The following is a 16,019-nucleotide window of genomic DNA, read 5'->3' on the forward strand; positions in this document are numbered from 1 at the left end:
ACTGACATAAGGTTTATGGTTACAGGATTAAGTAGTCCTGGCCAAGGTTGGGCCAGCCCATAATACCTCCATCATTTTCTTGGCCCCAGTCTGTTCTGATAAGTCCTTTTGTTGTTTTTGTTTGGTTGGTTGGTTTTTGGTTTTTCAATACAGGGTTTCTCTGTAGCCTTGGCTGTCCTGGACTCGATTTGTAGACCAGTCTAGCCTTGAACTCACAGAGATCTGCCTGCCTCTCCCTCCCTGAGTGCTGAGATATAGGCACAAGACACAGGTGTGCACCACCACACGAGGCCCTTGATTAAGTCCTTACTGTGTCCTTCATCTGTCCATTGTTGAGAATGGAACATGGGGTCAGGGCTCATCTCCCTATCTGGGGGATGTCTGCCTATTGAGATTTTGCTCTTCCTGGGATTCAAGGTGGCTTAAAAGGTTAATGACAATCTCTGTGTCTCAGCCAAAGACAGGAAGGCAGAAGCTAAGCTTCCATGCTGCTATCATTACCTTGTGGTCCCCAGTGAGGAGTCACTACTTGACAAAAGCCTCTGAAGTAGTGTCTGGGTGTTTTGGGTTGCTGCTTTTGAAGCCAGGCCTGGTGGCTCAATCACTCCAAGGAAGATCATTCCAAGGTCAAGGGCATCTTGGGCTATCTGATAGGAAAGTTAGGAAAGGCACAGTGAATGGTGCTTTTTGTCACTGGACTGCTTCAGCTGAGAGGTCTGTGGTGGAGAAACCACCTCTCACTCTGACCTTGAACACGCCCTTTTCTGACCACACATTTCCATCCAGCTAAAGCAGAGTCCTGTGACCCAGCAACCACCAACAGCATCCCCTATCACTAACCACCCTCTAAAACAAGCAGCTCCTCATGCCTCCCCACCTAGAGTTCCTTCCGGCTTCCCCTGTTTTTTCTTTCTTTGCTCCTGCATTCCTGCCCCCCCCCCCCCCGGTTTATCACCTGTACCCCATACGCTTAGACAACTGGCAGCATCTTCTGACCTTGGGTTCCCAGGCCTTTCAGACATTATAGGCTCAAGGGTTTGGGCCCCCACCCCACCACCGCTGCCGCCCTGTAGAGCTTCTCCTGTAGCCTAAGCTGGTCCTCCTGCTTCCAGAGTGTGAGATTCCAGATAAGTACCATTGCCCTGGGGTTGTGCAATGCTACAGACTGAACCCAGGGCCTTCTGCTTGCTAGGCTGGTACTCTCTGTAGAGCCATGTCCCCAGCCCAGCCACAGGCTCTTTAAATTGACAGTCTCTGCCAGCATTCCCACATGGCCACCATCAGAACAAATGGTGACCTGTACGCCTCTGTACTCCCGACTGCACCTCAACACAAGCAGGCTGTTCCCCAGCCTCTGCCTCCTGAAACATCCTCTTCGGCAGTCCCCCAGAGATCTCAGACACACAGTTGACCATCCTGTCACTCTCGGAGATTTAGATAGAGACACAAATCCAAAGTGCAAATGACAACACAAGACCACTTGTGCTGTCATGACCTCTCAGCCTCTTGGGCTCTCTGGGTCACTGCTGAGGTGACCTAAGCCTTGTAGCTCTTATCTCCCAGGCCTCTCTAGAAAATGTAAAGCTCAAGTCAGTTTCTCTCTCTCTCTTTCTCTCTCTCTGTGTAGACAGGGTCTCACTGTGCCTTTGCCTCAGGAGTGCTGGGATTAAAGGCGTGGGCTACTGGGCTCTCTCTCTCTCTCTCTCTCTCTCTCTCTCTCTCTCTCTCTCTCGTCTGTGTGTTGTGGCAGGGTCTCATGGAGGTCGCAATGTAACCGAGGGTGACCTTGAACACTGTTCTGACCTGTAATCTGGGATTACAGGCTTACACCACCACCCATGATTCATGCAGGCAGAGCTCAGGTGTGCTAGGTGAGCACCCTACCAGATGAGTTACATCTTCAGCTTTAAGTTTTATTTTTCCGACTACTTGAGACAGGTTCTTGGTACTTATCCCGGGCTTCCAAGTCTCAGTAATTCTCTTTCCTAGGCCCCTGGAGTCTTGAGAAACCACGCCCCTCTGAAAAGGAGGGGAAAGTGCCGAAAGGGCACAGACCTGCTGTGCAGACACACAAAGCTGTAACACACAAAGATCGCAACCAGAACAGACCCATGACGGGCCGATGGTAGTGACGTGGGGTCACCCTGAGTCAGGCGTGCAGCAGACCAAGGTCTCTTAAGAGTTCCGGAGTGGGCGGGACGCTGCGCAGCACCGCCTCCCCGTCAGTGGTGAGGGCTGGGCCTCCGAATCGGTTGCTGGTCCTATGGGCGGGGCCTTACGCCGCACCTCCTCCTAGCCGGTACCTGGTGGGCGGGGCCTTGCGTTGCACCTCCTCCTCCCTGGCGCCTGGGCGGGTAGCTCGCCTTGGCCGCGATATGGCTGCGCTGGTGGAGCCGCTGGGGCTGGAGCGGGGTAAGCGCTCCGAGGGTCCAGTCCGTCTTCTAGGCTCTGTCGGGCTGCAACAGGCCTGGCGGATGTGGGGTCGGACGTAGCCAGGGTGGGCGGGGCTGGGTCTGGGGGCGTGGGAGGGTCCCGGGCAGAGCGCCCCACGAACATCCCACCCGGGGCTGGGGTCCGAGGGACCCGCGGGGCGCGTCTGTCGCTCCCAGCCTGACCTCGGTCGCCCTTCCGGCCACCCGTGCGTGCCCTCTCGGTCCGCGCCGCGTTGCAGACGTGTCCCGGGCTGTGGAGCTGCTGGAGCGGCTGCAGCGCAGCGGAGAGCTGCCCCCGCAGAAGCTGCAGGCCCTGCAGCGGGTCCTGCAGAGCCGCTTCTGCTCTGCCATCCGCGAGGTGAGCGCCCTGGAACTATGTGAGTTGTAGTTTCCTTGCGCTCCGCGGCTGGGGTGGGAGGCGGGGCGGCGACGGGCGAGCAGACGAGGACACCCGTGTCCAGGGCTGTGGAGCAGCAGCTCCCTGACCTCACTCCGTCCCCCACCTCCCAGGTGTATGAGCAGCTCTATGACACGCTGGACATAACTGGCAGCGCCGAGGTGCGGGCTCACGCCACCGCCAAGGTAGGCTCCGGTCCCAGCAGCAATGGGTGCCCTCCCAAGGCTGGCTGTTCCTGGTCCTCCTTTACATCTGCGCAACTCTGTTCCACCCTATGAAAATTTATTTATAATGCCCTTTAAATAACTGCACATTTTTAAAAACTTGAATGCACATGAGATTCTCTCTAGCAACAGGCTTAGAAAAACTGGCCTTACTTTCCTGTTGGGGAGATGACCCTAAAAACGATCTGGTTGGATGTCGTAAACCATCGTGCCTCACTCTTGTCGCGGCCTGCAGACTCAGTGCTGTCCCAACCTCATCGTCCTAACTCCCTCCCCCTAGGTGGGGCGCAGGTGCTAAATACTCGGGATACACCCGAGTGGAGACTTCTCCTTGGCTTGTGGAAGGAAGCGTGTTCCCTCAGGTCCCAGTCACTACAGGGTGGCCTCCTGTTGCGCTGTGACAGGGTTCCCCTGCCTGACGTTTGTGGCTGCCCTGGCCGGAGTGCCCTCCCTCACGTCAAGGCGCCTTCTCTCCTCCAGGCCACAGTGGCTGCGTTCACAGCCAGCGAGGGCCATGCACATCCCAGGGTGGTGGAACTACCGAAGACCGACGAGGGTTTGGGCTTCAACATTATGGGCGGCAAAGAGCAGAACTCACCCATCTATATCTCTCGAGTTATCCCCGGAGGTGTGGCTGATCGCCATGGTGGCCTCAAGCGGGGAGACCAGCTGCTGTCTGTGAATGGTGTGGTGAGTGGGGCTGAGTAGCATCTGTGTGGAAGTATTGGATGGTCTCATTCCTTCCGCAGGGGCAGCCTTTGCAGACACCCCTGTGTCCTCAAGACTTCAGCGAGCTAGGATACCTGTACAGTGTAGAAGATGGAAGCTTTTGCAGGAGGAACGTTTGGGTTGGATGGTGAAGGATGGTTAATTCTCCGGATTAAGAGGTGGACCAGTGGTTCTGGCTGACAGCAGACAGGGCCCCTGAGATGAGGACAAAGGCTGGCTCCTAGAGAAGTCTGGGCCACTAAGTATCCTGAAACCCCAGTGGTTAGAATCCAAGAAAGCACCACCGAGGACGTGGTTTGGCCAGAAAAGCTGGGCTTTTATCCTTGGGCTGTGAAGGCAGGAGAGCAATAGGCTTAGGGGGTGTAGACAGACTTCTTTGGGACTCTGGGAGGACAAGGACAGGTTCAATGGCTTGGTTCATTGACCGGGGACTCTAGGCTGTACTGGCATGGATGCTTTTAGGGTGTGGGTTTGTACCTAAAGCTGGTGATCCACCAGGGGGTAGGAGACCTTGGCAACTTGACCCTAGCGGCCATCTCACTATCCACTGGTCCCATGTCCTGGGTAGGGTGGTAAGGGCAGTGGTTTGGGCCAGCAGTCTGTGCGAGGCCTGCCCTGCAGAGTGTGGAAGGTGAACACCACGAAAAGGCGGTGGAACTCCTGAAGGCCGCCCAGGGCTCAGTGAAACTGGTGGTGCGCTACACACCTCGGGTGCTGGAGGAGATGGAAGCTCGCTTTGAGAAGATGCGCTCTGCGCGTAGGCGCCAGCAGCACCACAGCTACTCGTGAGCCTGCAGCCATCACCCTCCCCCTGCTGTCCCCAACCTCCCAAACCAGGCCAGTCATCCTAGGTGCCTTCAACCTTTATCCCTGGCTCTTCACTAGGGGCTTTCTGACCATGGTAGCCAAGGCCCTGGGACCCTCTGGCCCCCCACTTCCAGAATCCCCGTGCCTGCTTTTCTGAACTGTTGCTCCAGAACTCCACCCTTGAATATCTCATGCCCCACTGAGCCTCCCCTATGCCTAAAACTCCCCTCTTCGCATCCTCACAGGTCCTTGGAGTCTCGAGGCTGAAATCACAGAGCAGGACCCTCTTCCCCTGTACAGTACTATTTATTGTCACTGGCTCCTTATTTAAAGATCTTTAACCCTCACCGAGAGTCTGGTGTGTCTGTCGCGCAACCTGGAATAGTGTCTGTGGGGGAGGAGGAGGGTGAAGCAGAGGTTAAGAACGAGCTCTTTCCAGGATGGGTAGCAGGATGGACACCGCTCATGCAGCTCTGAAGACGAAGGCTGGCCGGCTCCGCAGAGACTAGTCCGGCCCAAGGCTCCGTCTGAGTGTCAGGGCGCAGCACTGACGACCACTTTCCCCGACCCTTAAAGGCCAGGGCCTGGCAGGGTCGTCTGACGGGGAGTCTTGGAGCGCAGCAGGAGCCTGATCGCTGCCTCTGTAGGCAGGGCGGAGCGAACCATCCGCTGGGGGAGCCCTGCGGGCCGTGCCACCGTCTGCGTGGGAGTCGGGGGTGCATGCAGTTCCCCGGGCGGGCGCAGGGGTGCGGAGTACCACGCACTCGCCAGCCAGCGGCCACTTGGCTCACCTTCTAACCGAGCGCGTTCTTCCGGGAGCCGCCCGTGCCTTTGAAAAAAATCCCACCTCAAATGCTGAGTTCTTATCCTGCCGCCCAACCCTCCGGCCCCGGGAGACGCGCGCCGCCGCGGGAACCCGGGGTCGCGACTCGCGCCCCACGCCGCGCGCTACTAGATTCAGGTGACATCATCCTCTGCCGGGCTCCGCCTTCCTCCCAGGCCGCGGCACGCTGCATGCCTATTGGTCGTCGCACCATGAGTCCCGCCCCCGGCCCTCCGCCCGCGCGGCCCCTCCCTCCCAATATGGGGGCGGGGCCTCGTCGCCGGCCGGCGCGGATGCCAATTCTCATTGGCCACTCCGCACCGTCCGTCAGTCTTCTGTTAAAGGGGCCACGGCTGCCCGGGATCCGTGGGGGGGAGGGGGAGGGAGGAGAAATTTTTTTGGGGGGGAGAAGGTGGGATTTGGGGGGGCGCTGGTGGGCACCCCTGGATCTGGCGACTGCGGCCTCGCGGGGGGAGACTGTACGATTCCAAGGGCAGGGGGCTATTTTAGGGAATAAGAAGGCTGTGAGACCGTGAGGGGGAGGGGGGTTCCCAGCGCCGGAGCCGGAGCGAGAGACGCTGAGCCCGCGCTAGCGGCGTAGACAGGGCTCCAGAGCTCCAGATCCGGGCCCCGGCCGCCGCCAGGGGCCCCGCCCGGTGCCCCTACCCCTCCCCGCGTCCCTCCTGCAGCCCAGCTTCTCCCGCAGTCGCCGCGAACCAGGTAGGTAAGAGCCTGGCCCATCTTGCCCGGCAGCGCCCACCCCGGGGACCCCTGGGCAAGCCTCGCCTACCCGCTTGCCCAAAATCCTGCATTCCCATCTTCATCATGAGAGAACCCAGAGTCCAGATTTCAGAAGCCAACCCAAGAGACCCAGGCGTGTCCCTTGCCGGAGCCCAGAGTCCCCAGCCGAACCCAAGAATCCCAGGCGGGCTGCCTCCTTGCGCCTCCTCCAGGGCCCAAAAGCCTGGCTCCCTCGGCTCAGCCCAGGGGACCCCTCAGTCTAGATCCCTCCTCTGGGCCCGGTCTTGAGAGCTCCAGACACTGGCCACCGCTGTGGGGATCCCCCAATTGCGTCCAAATCGTTCCCCCATTTGCGCCCCCCACCTTCTGGCTGGAATAGCCGGCGACGTTCCCTCGGTCCAGGCCGACTCGCCCTGGACACAGGCCCGCGCCGGAGCTGTCCATGGTTGGCTTTCTCGGTAGCCTCGCCTCCCCCATCTCCTGCCACGGCCGCCAGGGAGGGGGTGCAGGCGGCGTGGGGATCCCTCCCCGCGCCGCGCCTTTGACCTGGGGATCCCCGGCGCCCCCTCCCAGCTGAGCCGGAGGGTTCTCAGGCGCATGTTTAGGCACCCTAGTTTTCCGGGACTCTAGGGGCTTCACTCAGAGCTTTTGACTGTCCCTGCCTAGGCCACTTCAGAGACCTCGGCATGAAGCCTCCTGGCCCTGAAAATCTGTTAGTGCCCATACAGCTACCGTCCCTGACTAAGCGCCATCACCCTATTCGGCACCCGGGGGATCCAGTTTCTGAGCGTTTGCCCACCCCCTCCACTTAGCACCTAGTTTAACAGCCCCCACCCCCAGCAGACAAATATGCCCAGCCTCCTGGTACACCAGCACCTGCTTGCTGCCTTGGGGACTCAGGCGCCATGACTTCCTTTCAGAGATCTGGAATGCAGGTCTTTGGCTTCTGTCTTCCCTTCCCCTTGGAGATTGAGGTGTCTCACTCCCATCTTGGAACCCCCATCTGAACAAACACATCTCTGAGACCCAGAATCTCAACTGTGGCAACGGTCTTGTCCATCGGACCACCTACCCGGCCATACACTCCCGTCAAACATTCAGACTCCACCTGGGTTCAGAGTCCTGGCTCTGCGATCCACTCCCATCTCCAGGTCTTTGTGGCCTCATCATTCTGCCAACTTCACATCTTCCATGGCCTGAGCAAGCCTCTGTCCTATTACCTCAGGTGCTAGACTTCCAGTCTCTTCTCTAAAGCTGATATTTCTGGCATCCCATTGCCTCTAGAGACCCATATGGTGATGCCTGATGTCTCATACTCCGAACAGTTACCCCTTCCTCCAGGTGTGTTCTGTGGCCAGGGTTCACGAGATGATCTGGAACCTGCCAGCCATCTTCCTGCGATTCTAGTTAACATGAGACTTCTCGTGTTCCATTCAAGACTCTGAGTTGCAGAACATTTCCAGCTGATGCATCTGTTCCACCTTCACCAAGGCGAGATCCACATTCTATACCGCAAGCTAAATCCTAGGCATGTTTTCTTGCCTCCTCCCATTCCCAACATCAGTGTTTTGCCATGTAGGCCAGGCTGGATTAGAACTCACTCTGTCATGCACATTTTGTTTTTCCTTCTTCCTCCTCCTTTTCTTCTCTGGGATTTTAAAGTATCTGGATGACATCCCTATCACAGTTTCTGCCCTCAGCCCTTTCCTCAGAAGTCCTACATTTCTAATTGCCGGAGTTGGGGTTGTAGCTCCACGCATCTCACATGCACGAAGTCTAGGGGTCAATTCCGAGCACTAGGCCCCACCCCCATCTGAGACAGTAAGCTCTCCTTCGTTATTTTAGATGTGCTCTGACCATGTCTGCCATTGTTCTGGATTTTCTTCTTACCATGGATAGTCTAACTTGCAGAGTACACTAGCTTGCATGATCTTTTATGAAAACGATTTATTTATTTTATTTTATGTGCATTAGTATTTTGCCTGCATGTGTATATCTGTGAGGGTGCCAGATCCCCTGGAGCTGGAGTTTTCAGACAGTAGTGAACTGCCATGTGGGTGGTGGGAGTTGCACCCAGGTCCTCTGGAAGACTAGTTAGTGCTCTTAACTGCTGAGCCATCTCTCCAGCCCCCACAGCTTGCACAATCTTGTTCTGCTCATCTTTTCAAGCCTCAGGTTCTAGGTCCCTGTCCCTAGCGTCTTTCTTTTCCTTACCCTGGCCTTGGACTCGGAGTCAGCCTTGCTCCCTGGTGGATCATTGCCTTCCTTCTCCATCTGTTGCCTTGGCATTCTAACCCTGTTCTAGACTCTAGCCTCTTCTAGAGTCTTTAGCCTCAAAATGTTTTGTTTCCTGAACAAAACCCTCCAGCAGTTGGAGACTCTCCCTCCCTCCCTCCCTCCCTCTTTCTCCCCCCGTTATTTCATGCACATGTTTTCCTGTGTGTGCACACATGCCACAGTGGAGGTCGAAGAACAACTTGCAGGAGCAGGTTCTCCTCTTTACACAGCACATGGGGTCCAGAGAACCAAACTCAGGTGTTCAGTCTTGATAGCAAGTGCCTTTGCCCACTGAGCCATCTTCCTGGCCATGTGTGTGTTTGGAACAGGGTTTCATCAGGCTAGTTTTGAACTTGCGATCCTCCTGCTTCTCCTGGGATCAGCTGTGGGTTCGGCATATGTCTTGTGTCTGTCATTCATGATGAGCAAGCTCTGAGCTCTCTGTACTGCATTAGGAGTGCCCTCTGTGTCATTTTGCTCACCTCTGTGTTTTGGGTTCTGGGGTGACCCAGGCACCTCTTTCTGTTATCAAGTGGCTTTGGGCTGGTTTTATTTTCCAGACCTCAGCTGTAGCATAGGGCCATTTAGTTAGCAAAAAAAGCAGCTCTTGCCCTCAGTCACGTGCTCAGTGTGGAAGCTCTTGTCTTCTCTGTGCTCTGTAGCATCTTGGTGACATTGACTGCCCATCCTCTTTCTTGGTGATTCTGAAGGTCTGCAGTGGTCTAAGTCATCCTAGGCAGTATGTTCTGACCCAATTGTGGGTTTGAGCTTCCACGTCGGGGTCTTGCCTAAAGCTGGCCTTCTCTCTTATAAACTTTTTCCTGAACCTAATTTCTGGGAGCTGTAGTTCCAGACCTACCATTTAAAAACAATGGGGTTTAGGGGCCCAGCTGCGTCCTATCCTATATTCCAGCCCTTCTTGTTTCACAGGAACCCCAAGGACATAGTGGCTTTGGTCACAGTTCTCATTTGTGTGGAGTTGGGAAGTATCCAATCTCAAACCGGTTAGGCCACTGCCTGGATTGGGGAGAAGGAAAGGAGTGACAGGCTCTCCTGCTTTCGGCCAGGCCAGATGGACCTGTTGGACTTGAAGAGTTCCAGGGAGAGGCTCACAGAGCCTCCCTACATCTCCGCCCAGGGGAACCCAAGTCCGCCTTCTGGCCTTATAAATCCCGCCCCTTTCTCCTCCCACACTCTTGTTTAACACCTCATGAGGGTGTAGCCAGAGGAGCATCCCAGGACTACTAGATCCTGAGTAAGCCTGGAGAAGGGCCCAACGGTTTAGATTTATGGGTCTCGCAGGGTGATCTAGAACTGGCGTAAACAGGGGTCCGGAAAGAGGTTGTTGGAGGCTCAGACCCCTATATGTGGTAGGGGCTACGGCTGTGGGGGGACTAGATTCCTGTGACCTGAGCAGATGACTCATCTCTACTTCCTGCTCTGTGCTTTTGTTTTTGGTGAAAGGGTTTAATGTAACCCAGGCTGACCCGGAATTCCCTAAAATAGCTGAGGCTGATCCTTTGGTCTCCACTTCCCAAGTACTGGAATTACAGGCATGAACCCACCTTGCCTGGCTTAATAAATGAATATTTTCTTTTATTTGTATGGGATTCAGCCCAGAGCTTCATTTTGTGCCAAGCATATGCTACAAACTCCAGCCCTCCTGCTATGGGTTTTACTCTTATTCTTTCAAGTGGACTGTTGGTCTTTAGATCATAGAGATGGGCAAATCACAGCCTAGTGACCTAATTCAGTATCAGAAGCCCCATGACTTTTAAAGGTGTGGTTCTGGCTTGGGGCTCACCTATGGAGTGGGCTGAGAATTCAAAGCCGATCCGCAATAGGTGAAGGATAGTTTTAACCCACTCAGCCAGTGACTGGTCCCTCAGCCTTTTGCAGTTCCTGAGTGGCCAGGCTTTGGTTTGCTGCTAGTGCCTGGTGGAGCCAAAGGCTTTTACCTGAGGAGCCCCGCTGTTTATCTAAGAGCAATGACTTCCAGCTTATCTGTGCCACGATTACAAAGGACAGGCCCCAGTTTCCCGCTCCTGGAGGCCAGCACTTAGTCCTCCCCACACACACTTGACTGTCCCTTAGTTTCCCCGTGTCATGATCAGCTTGGCTAACCTCAGTTGCAACCCTGTGCAACGCCTGGATTGGGGCCCCAGGGAGTATCACACTGGCTGCGCCTCAGTTCTATGTCTGAGTCCTGACAAGGCTAGTTAGCTCCCCCTGCGTACCCGCAGGCCGGCACCGCCGCCATGATGTGCGAGGTGATGCCCACCATCAGCGAGGATGGCCGGCGGGGCTCGGCGCTGGGCCCGGACGAGGCGGGCGGCGAGCTGGAGCGCCTCATGGTCACGATGCTCACGGAGCGCGAGCGCCTGCTGGAGACGCTGAGAGAGGCGCAGGACGGGCTGGCGACGGCACAGCTACGACTGCGCGAGCTCGGCCACGAGAAGGACTCCCTGCAGCGGCAACTCAGTATCGCTCTGCCTCAGGTTGGGCGGGGCCAGAGGGGGCGGGGCCTAGGGGCGAAGGCGGGCCTAGATGGGCGGAAGAGAGTGCGGGACTGGCTGGCTGCTGGTGGGTGGGTGTTAGCTGCGAGACAGGCAGGTCTTATATAGAAAGGGCGGGACCTGAGAAGTAGGGCTTGCTGAGCATATGCCGGGCCTGAGTGGCAAGAGGGGTAGGGCTTGGTGGAGGGGCGGAGCTTGAGGAAGGCGGAGCCTGGAGAAGTCAGCTTGGGAAAGGCGGGAACTGTTTCTAAAGGGGCGGGGCCTGAGAGGTTGGAGACTCAGCCCGCTGAGGAGGGGGCTGGGCAGCCGGGAAGGTGACGCTTAGCAGAAGGCACGGCCTGGGAAGAAAGCCCGGCGTGGCATGTGCCTTTAACTCGGGAGGCAGAGGCAGGTGCATCTCTTAAGTTCGAGGCCAGCATGGTCTACAGAGCGAGTTCCAGGGCTACACAGAGAAACCCTAGGAGGGCGTGGCCTGTAGAAGGTATAGTTTGTAAAAGAGGGTGAGGAAAGGGTATGGAATTGGCTTACCATTGGCGGGCAGGCTTCAGAAGAGCTGGGTGTGGCTTAGATGGAAGGGCGGGGCCTGAGCAGCAAGAAGAGGTGTGGCCTATTAAGAACCCAGCGGTCCAGAGCAACAAAAGGGTCGAGAGTTTGCCTAAAGGGACAAGATTTGAGCTGCTAGACTAGCAGGATTTGACTGGCTGGAGGAGGCGGGGCCTCGCCAGGAGGGTCAGAGCCTTCAAATTCTCCAAGAGAGAAAAAGGAAAATAATTGAGTCAGCCATCTGATTCTACCCACGCCTGGACAGGAGTTTGCTGCTCTGACGAAGGAGCTCAACTTATGTCGGGAACAGCTTCTGGAGAGGGAGGAAGAGATCGCAGAGCTGAAGGCAGAGCGCAACAACACCAGGGTGAGGACCGTTGGGAGTGGGGCCTAAGCTGCATGGCACAGGACGGTGCCGGCTACACCCCTTTCCCCAGCATCCAGCTTTTCACCTTCTCTTCTCCCTGGCCCCCAGGCTCCTGTATCCGTCCTTCCCTTGCTTCCGTCCTTTTTTCTCTGCTTCTTTGCTCCATTCCTTCCTCAGCTCCACCTCTACTGTCCCTCTCTTTTTTCCTTATCTCTGCTTGGTCCCAGCTCTTCTTTCTTGTGTACTCCCAATGTGTCATCCCTTTCCTTGACCCCATTCCTCCCCCCCCCCCCCGCCGCCTCTTTTTCTTGACCCGGTGTCCTGTCCTTCCAGCTCCTTCTGGAACACCTGGAGTGCCTGGTGTCCAGGCACGAGCGTTCCTTGCGAATGACTGTGGTGAAACGCCAAGCCCAATCCCCTGGAGGGGTCTCCTCTGAGGTGGAGGTGCTGAAGGCTCTAAAGTCCCTCTTTGAGCACCACAAGGCCCTGGATGAGAAGGTAGGAAAATCAGAGAATGAAGGAGAGAGAGCCCGCGGTTGAGCTGAGCTGAGCTAAGTGGCAAAGAGCAAAGCTGGCTATGATTTGTCGGAGATATTTCACGTGGAAGAAAGTGTTACCATGATGTATTGGAACATGACTTGATAAAAAGAAATATGAACTATCTAGTCCCAGCACTCAGGAGGCAGAGGCTGGTAGATCTTTATGAGTTTGAGGCTTGTCTGGTCTACACAGAGGTCCAGGCCATACAAGACTATGTTGTTAGACCTTGTCTAAAAAATAAAAATACACACCCGTGCGCGGTGGCACACGCCTGTAAATCTCAGCACTCGGAGAGGCAGAGGAAGAAGAATCTCTGTGAGTTCGAAGCCAGCCTGATCTACAAAGCGAGTCCAGGACAGCCAAGGCTACACAGAGAAACCCTGTCTCGAAAAACCAATAAATAAAGGCATAGTAGTGGATAATGGGGGGGGGGGGGGGAGTCAGCTTAATGCCTGGCTGGAGCTTCACACTCATTCTGTTGGGTTAGGACCTTCCCCAGGGTGTTCTGGGTCAGGAGTGCGGGACCCAGACTGGGTCTCATTTCTGTAGCACAGGCAGACCTTGAGTTTGGTATCCTTCTGCCTCAGTCTCCGGAACAGCTGGGGTGACAGACCGACAGCACCCGGCCCTACAAGGTCTGATCTTACCTCACACCCTTCCCCAGGTCCGGGAAAGATTGCGGATGGCCCTTGAGAGGGTGGCAGTGCTGGAGGAGGAGCTGGAGCTGAGCAATCAGGAGGTAGGGGGTTGGGCCGAGAAGGGGCGGGCCCTGTCTTGGAGCGAAGGAAGAGAGCCAATGGGCTTAGACCACAGAAATCCACGGCGCCTAAGGAGGGCTCAGTGTGCTCTGTTGTTTTGACTCTTTTAGACTCTGAACCTTCGAGACCAGCTATCTAGAAGACGGTCAGGGCTGGAGGAGCCAGGCAAGGATGGGGATGGACAGGTGAGAGGCATAAGTCCCCCTGTGACCTCCACTCAACCATGATTGACTGTTTGCGCTCAGGATGTAGATTAGGGCCTCGAGTTCTTCACAATTGCTCTACCACTGAGCACATCCCAACAACCCCTTACTACGGAATTCTAGGTAGGGGCTCCACCACTGAGCCGTCCTTCCGGCCCTCCACGAGGAAATTCTGGGCAGGGGCTTTACCTCAGAGCCACACCCTCAGCCCACTTTTTGTGAGTCTGGATCTCACTCCATAGCTCAAGTTGACCTCCGACTCAAGAGCCTCCTGCCTCAGCCTCCCGGTCACTGGAAGCACAAGCCTACACCGCTGTGTCCAGGAACTCTCTGGCTTTGTAATGAGCACTTTAATAGTTTTTAGTAGTTTTTATTATGCACATTTAACTGTAATGCAGGAGGTGTTGCTATGTGCAGACGGGGGTCATAGGGCAGCTTGAGGAAGTTGTTCTCCCCTTTCGTAATGTGAGTCCTGGAGACTGAACTCAGTCATCCGGCTTGGTGGCTGAGCCATTTCATCATCCCCTGATGGTCACTTTAATGTTCGTCCTGACCCGATGGTATCTGATCCCCTAAGAACCTTACTGGTCACCTAGCTACCTTCTGTGACCCTCGGTGACAGACCTCTTTGGACGCTGGTTCCCCTTCACGGCTGACAAACCCAGCTCTGCGCTTGGGTTCTGTTCCTCCTGTTCTCTCTCCAGACCCTGGCCAACGGTCTGGGTCCTGTGGGAGACTCCAGCCGGCGCACCGCGGAGCTGGAGGAAGCCCTGGAGCGGCAGCGTGCGGAGGTGTGCCAGCTGCGGGAGCGCCTGGCAGTGCTGTGCCGCCAGATGAGCCAGCTGGAGGAGGAGCTGGGCACTGCTCACCGCGAGCTGGGTAAGGCCGAGGAAGCTAACTCCAAGCTGCAGCGCGACCTCAAGGAGGTGAGGCGGAGCCCCTGGAGAGCTGCTCTCTGTCCCCACCCCCACCCCAGCCTTCTCCCAACGCTTCAAGAGGTCAAGAATGGCAGGGTGTGGACTCAGTCCCCAAGTTCTGTGGACTCCCTCCTCAGGATGCACAGTGCCTGTCTGAGTGCTTGTGTGTGGCAGAGTGGCCCCTAGCACTTGGTTCCTGCATTACCATTGTGATAGGACCCAGGGTTTCACATACCCTTGGCCCGTGGTCTCTCCACCTCTGAGCCCGGCCCTAGCTTCTCACTGGCAGAGACTTTACTTCTGAGCCGCTCCCCTGGCCCCTCACTGGAGGATTCTAGGCAGCGGCTCTACCACTGAGCTATATCCCTTTAGCTGCTTTATTTTATTTTCAGACTGGGTAACTTGCCCTGTTTGTCTGTGGAATCACAGCCTCCTGCCTCAGCCTCCTGAGCACTAGGCCCTGCTGGTCTGGATGCTCGAAGAGAGTGAATAAGAAAATGAACTTTTTATTTCTCATTAGCCTGGCTGGTGGCTTCTCACAACAGCCCCAGGCAGGCTCATCTCTCCGTCCGAGTCTGGCATGTCTTTTCTGGGCTTCTAAGCATGGGCTGGTCTGGTGGCTCTTTGAGAAAAGGCATGAACCTTCCAGGAGACACCAGCAAGTACTCTGTGGTTCTAAGACAGTGGTATCAAAGTGCGGCTTGAGTGGAGACTGCCAGTGAGCTGTGAGGTGGAGGCGGGGTTTAGCTGGGGGTGTGGCTTAGATGAAAGCGAGGGCCTGAGCTTGTATGAGGGGCATGTCTTTGGTCTTTTGCTTGTTTATCAGGTAGGCCTTGGATTTGGCTGGCCTCCAACTCAAAGTCCTCTTGCTTCAGCCTCCTACTTGCTAGGGTTGCAGGAATGTGACACGACCATAAGCCAGAACTGCTTTAACAGTTATGACACAGAATGGGGCAAGGAGATTATTTTCCGTAAACCCTGGAGTGCCTTCTTTGTTTTTTTGTTTGTTTGTTTTGTTTTGTTTTGTTTTTGCCTCTGCTGCCACAAAGCTTTCTGGGAGTTGTAGTCCACACATTCCATTACACTGTCTGCAGGCCCTGGCTCAGCGGGAGGATATGGAAGAACGCATCACCACGCTTGAGAAGCGCTACCTGAGTGCCCAGCGTGAGGCCACGTCCCTACATGATGCCAACGACAAGCTGGAGAACGAATTGGCCAGCAAAGAGTCGCTGTACCGACAGGTGGGCGCCCACCCAGCAGGAGGCCATGGCAGGAGGCTGTGGCTGGGTAACTGAGCCCCTTGGCTCTTCTGCCTTCCCAGAGTGAAGAGAAGAGCCGTCAGCTGGCGGAGTGGTTGGATGACGCCAAGCAGAAGCTGCAGCAGACCCTGCAGAAGGCCGAGACCTTGCCTGAGATAGAGGCCCAGCTGGCGCAGCGCGTGGCCGCTCTCAACAAGGTGAGAGCCCGGCAAGGGGCGGGGCCAGAGGGGCAGGGGCGGGGATCTTGGTGGAGTCAAGCCATCCACGGGTCCTGTCCACTAGGCTGAGGAACGCCATGGGAACTTTGAGGAACGGCTCCGGCAGCTGGAGGCACAGCTGGAGGAGAAGAACCAGGAGCTGCAGCGGGTGAGGGGGCCAAGGGAGGGAGGTGGTGGCGGGGCTTATTGACGAAAGGCAAGGTTTGTGTGAGGGGCAGGACTGTGTGTGTGTGTGTGTGTGTGTGTGTGTGTGTGTGTGTGTGTGTGT

General features: G+C 56.2%; 2 protein-coding genes across 4 annotated transcripts in view; both read left to right on the top strand.

Moving 5' to 3' along the window:
- The first annotated feature begins 1,804 nt into the window (after positions 1–1,804).
- Lin7b (lin-7 homolog B, crumbs cell polarity complex component) lies at positions 1,805–4,936 on the top strand. 2 transcript variants are annotated; one of them, XM_055613415.1, is made up of 6 exons: positions 1,805–2,412; positions 2,672–2,790; positions 2,943–3,014; positions 3,534–3,743; positions 4,404–4,619; positions 4,835–4,936. In XM_055613415.1, the coding sequence occupies exons 1-5, from the start codon at positions 2,376–2,378 to the stop codon at positions 4,569–4,571; spliced, it is 606 nt and encodes a 201-aa protein (XP_055469390.1). In that variant the 5' UTR covers positions 1,805–2,375; the 3' UTR covers positions 4,572–4,619; positions 4,835–4,936. The 2 variants fall into 2 exon arrangements, with proteins under 2 accessions (XP_055469390.1, XP_055469388.1); XM_055613413.1 differs by having other exon boundaries at positions 4,404–4,567.
- A 1,064-nt stretch (positions 4,937–6,000) lies between these two features.
- Ppfia3 (PTPRF interacting protein alpha 3) overlaps positions 6,001–16,019 on the top strand; it is a 26,676-nt gene continuing 16,657 nt past the window's right edge. The window contains exons 1-10 of one of the 2 annotated variants that reach the window (XM_055613411.1): positions 6,001–6,132; positions 10,674–10,928; positions 11,755–11,856; positions 12,190–12,354; positions 13,061–13,135; positions 13,265–13,339; positions 14,062–14,283; positions 15,369–15,515; positions 15,596–15,730; positions 15,816–15,899. In XM_055613411.1, coding sequence (XP_055469386.1) covers positions 10,689–10,928; positions 11,755–11,856; positions 12,190–12,354; positions 13,061–13,135; positions 13,265–13,339; positions 14,062–14,283; positions 15,369–15,515; positions 15,596–15,730; positions 15,816–15,899 — 1,245 coding nt within the window. In that variant the 5' untranslated portion in view covers positions 6,001–6,132; positions 10,674–10,688. The remainder of the gene's footprint in view (positions 6,133–10,673; positions 10,929–11,754; positions 11,857–12,189; positions 12,355–13,060; positions 13,136–13,264; positions 13,340–14,061; positions 14,284–15,368; positions 15,516–15,595; positions 15,731–15,815; positions 15,900–16,019) is intronic. The other variant, XM_055613412.1, reaches the window with a different exon arrangement.

This window comes from Psammomys obesus, unplaced genomic scaffold (assembly GCF_907164565.1).
Source record: "Psammomys obesus unplaced genomic scaffold, mPsaObe1.curated_primary_1811, whole genome shotgun sequence".
Lineage (NCBI taxonomy): Eukaryota > Metazoa > Chordata > Mammalia > Rodentia > Muridae > Psammomys > Psammomys obesus.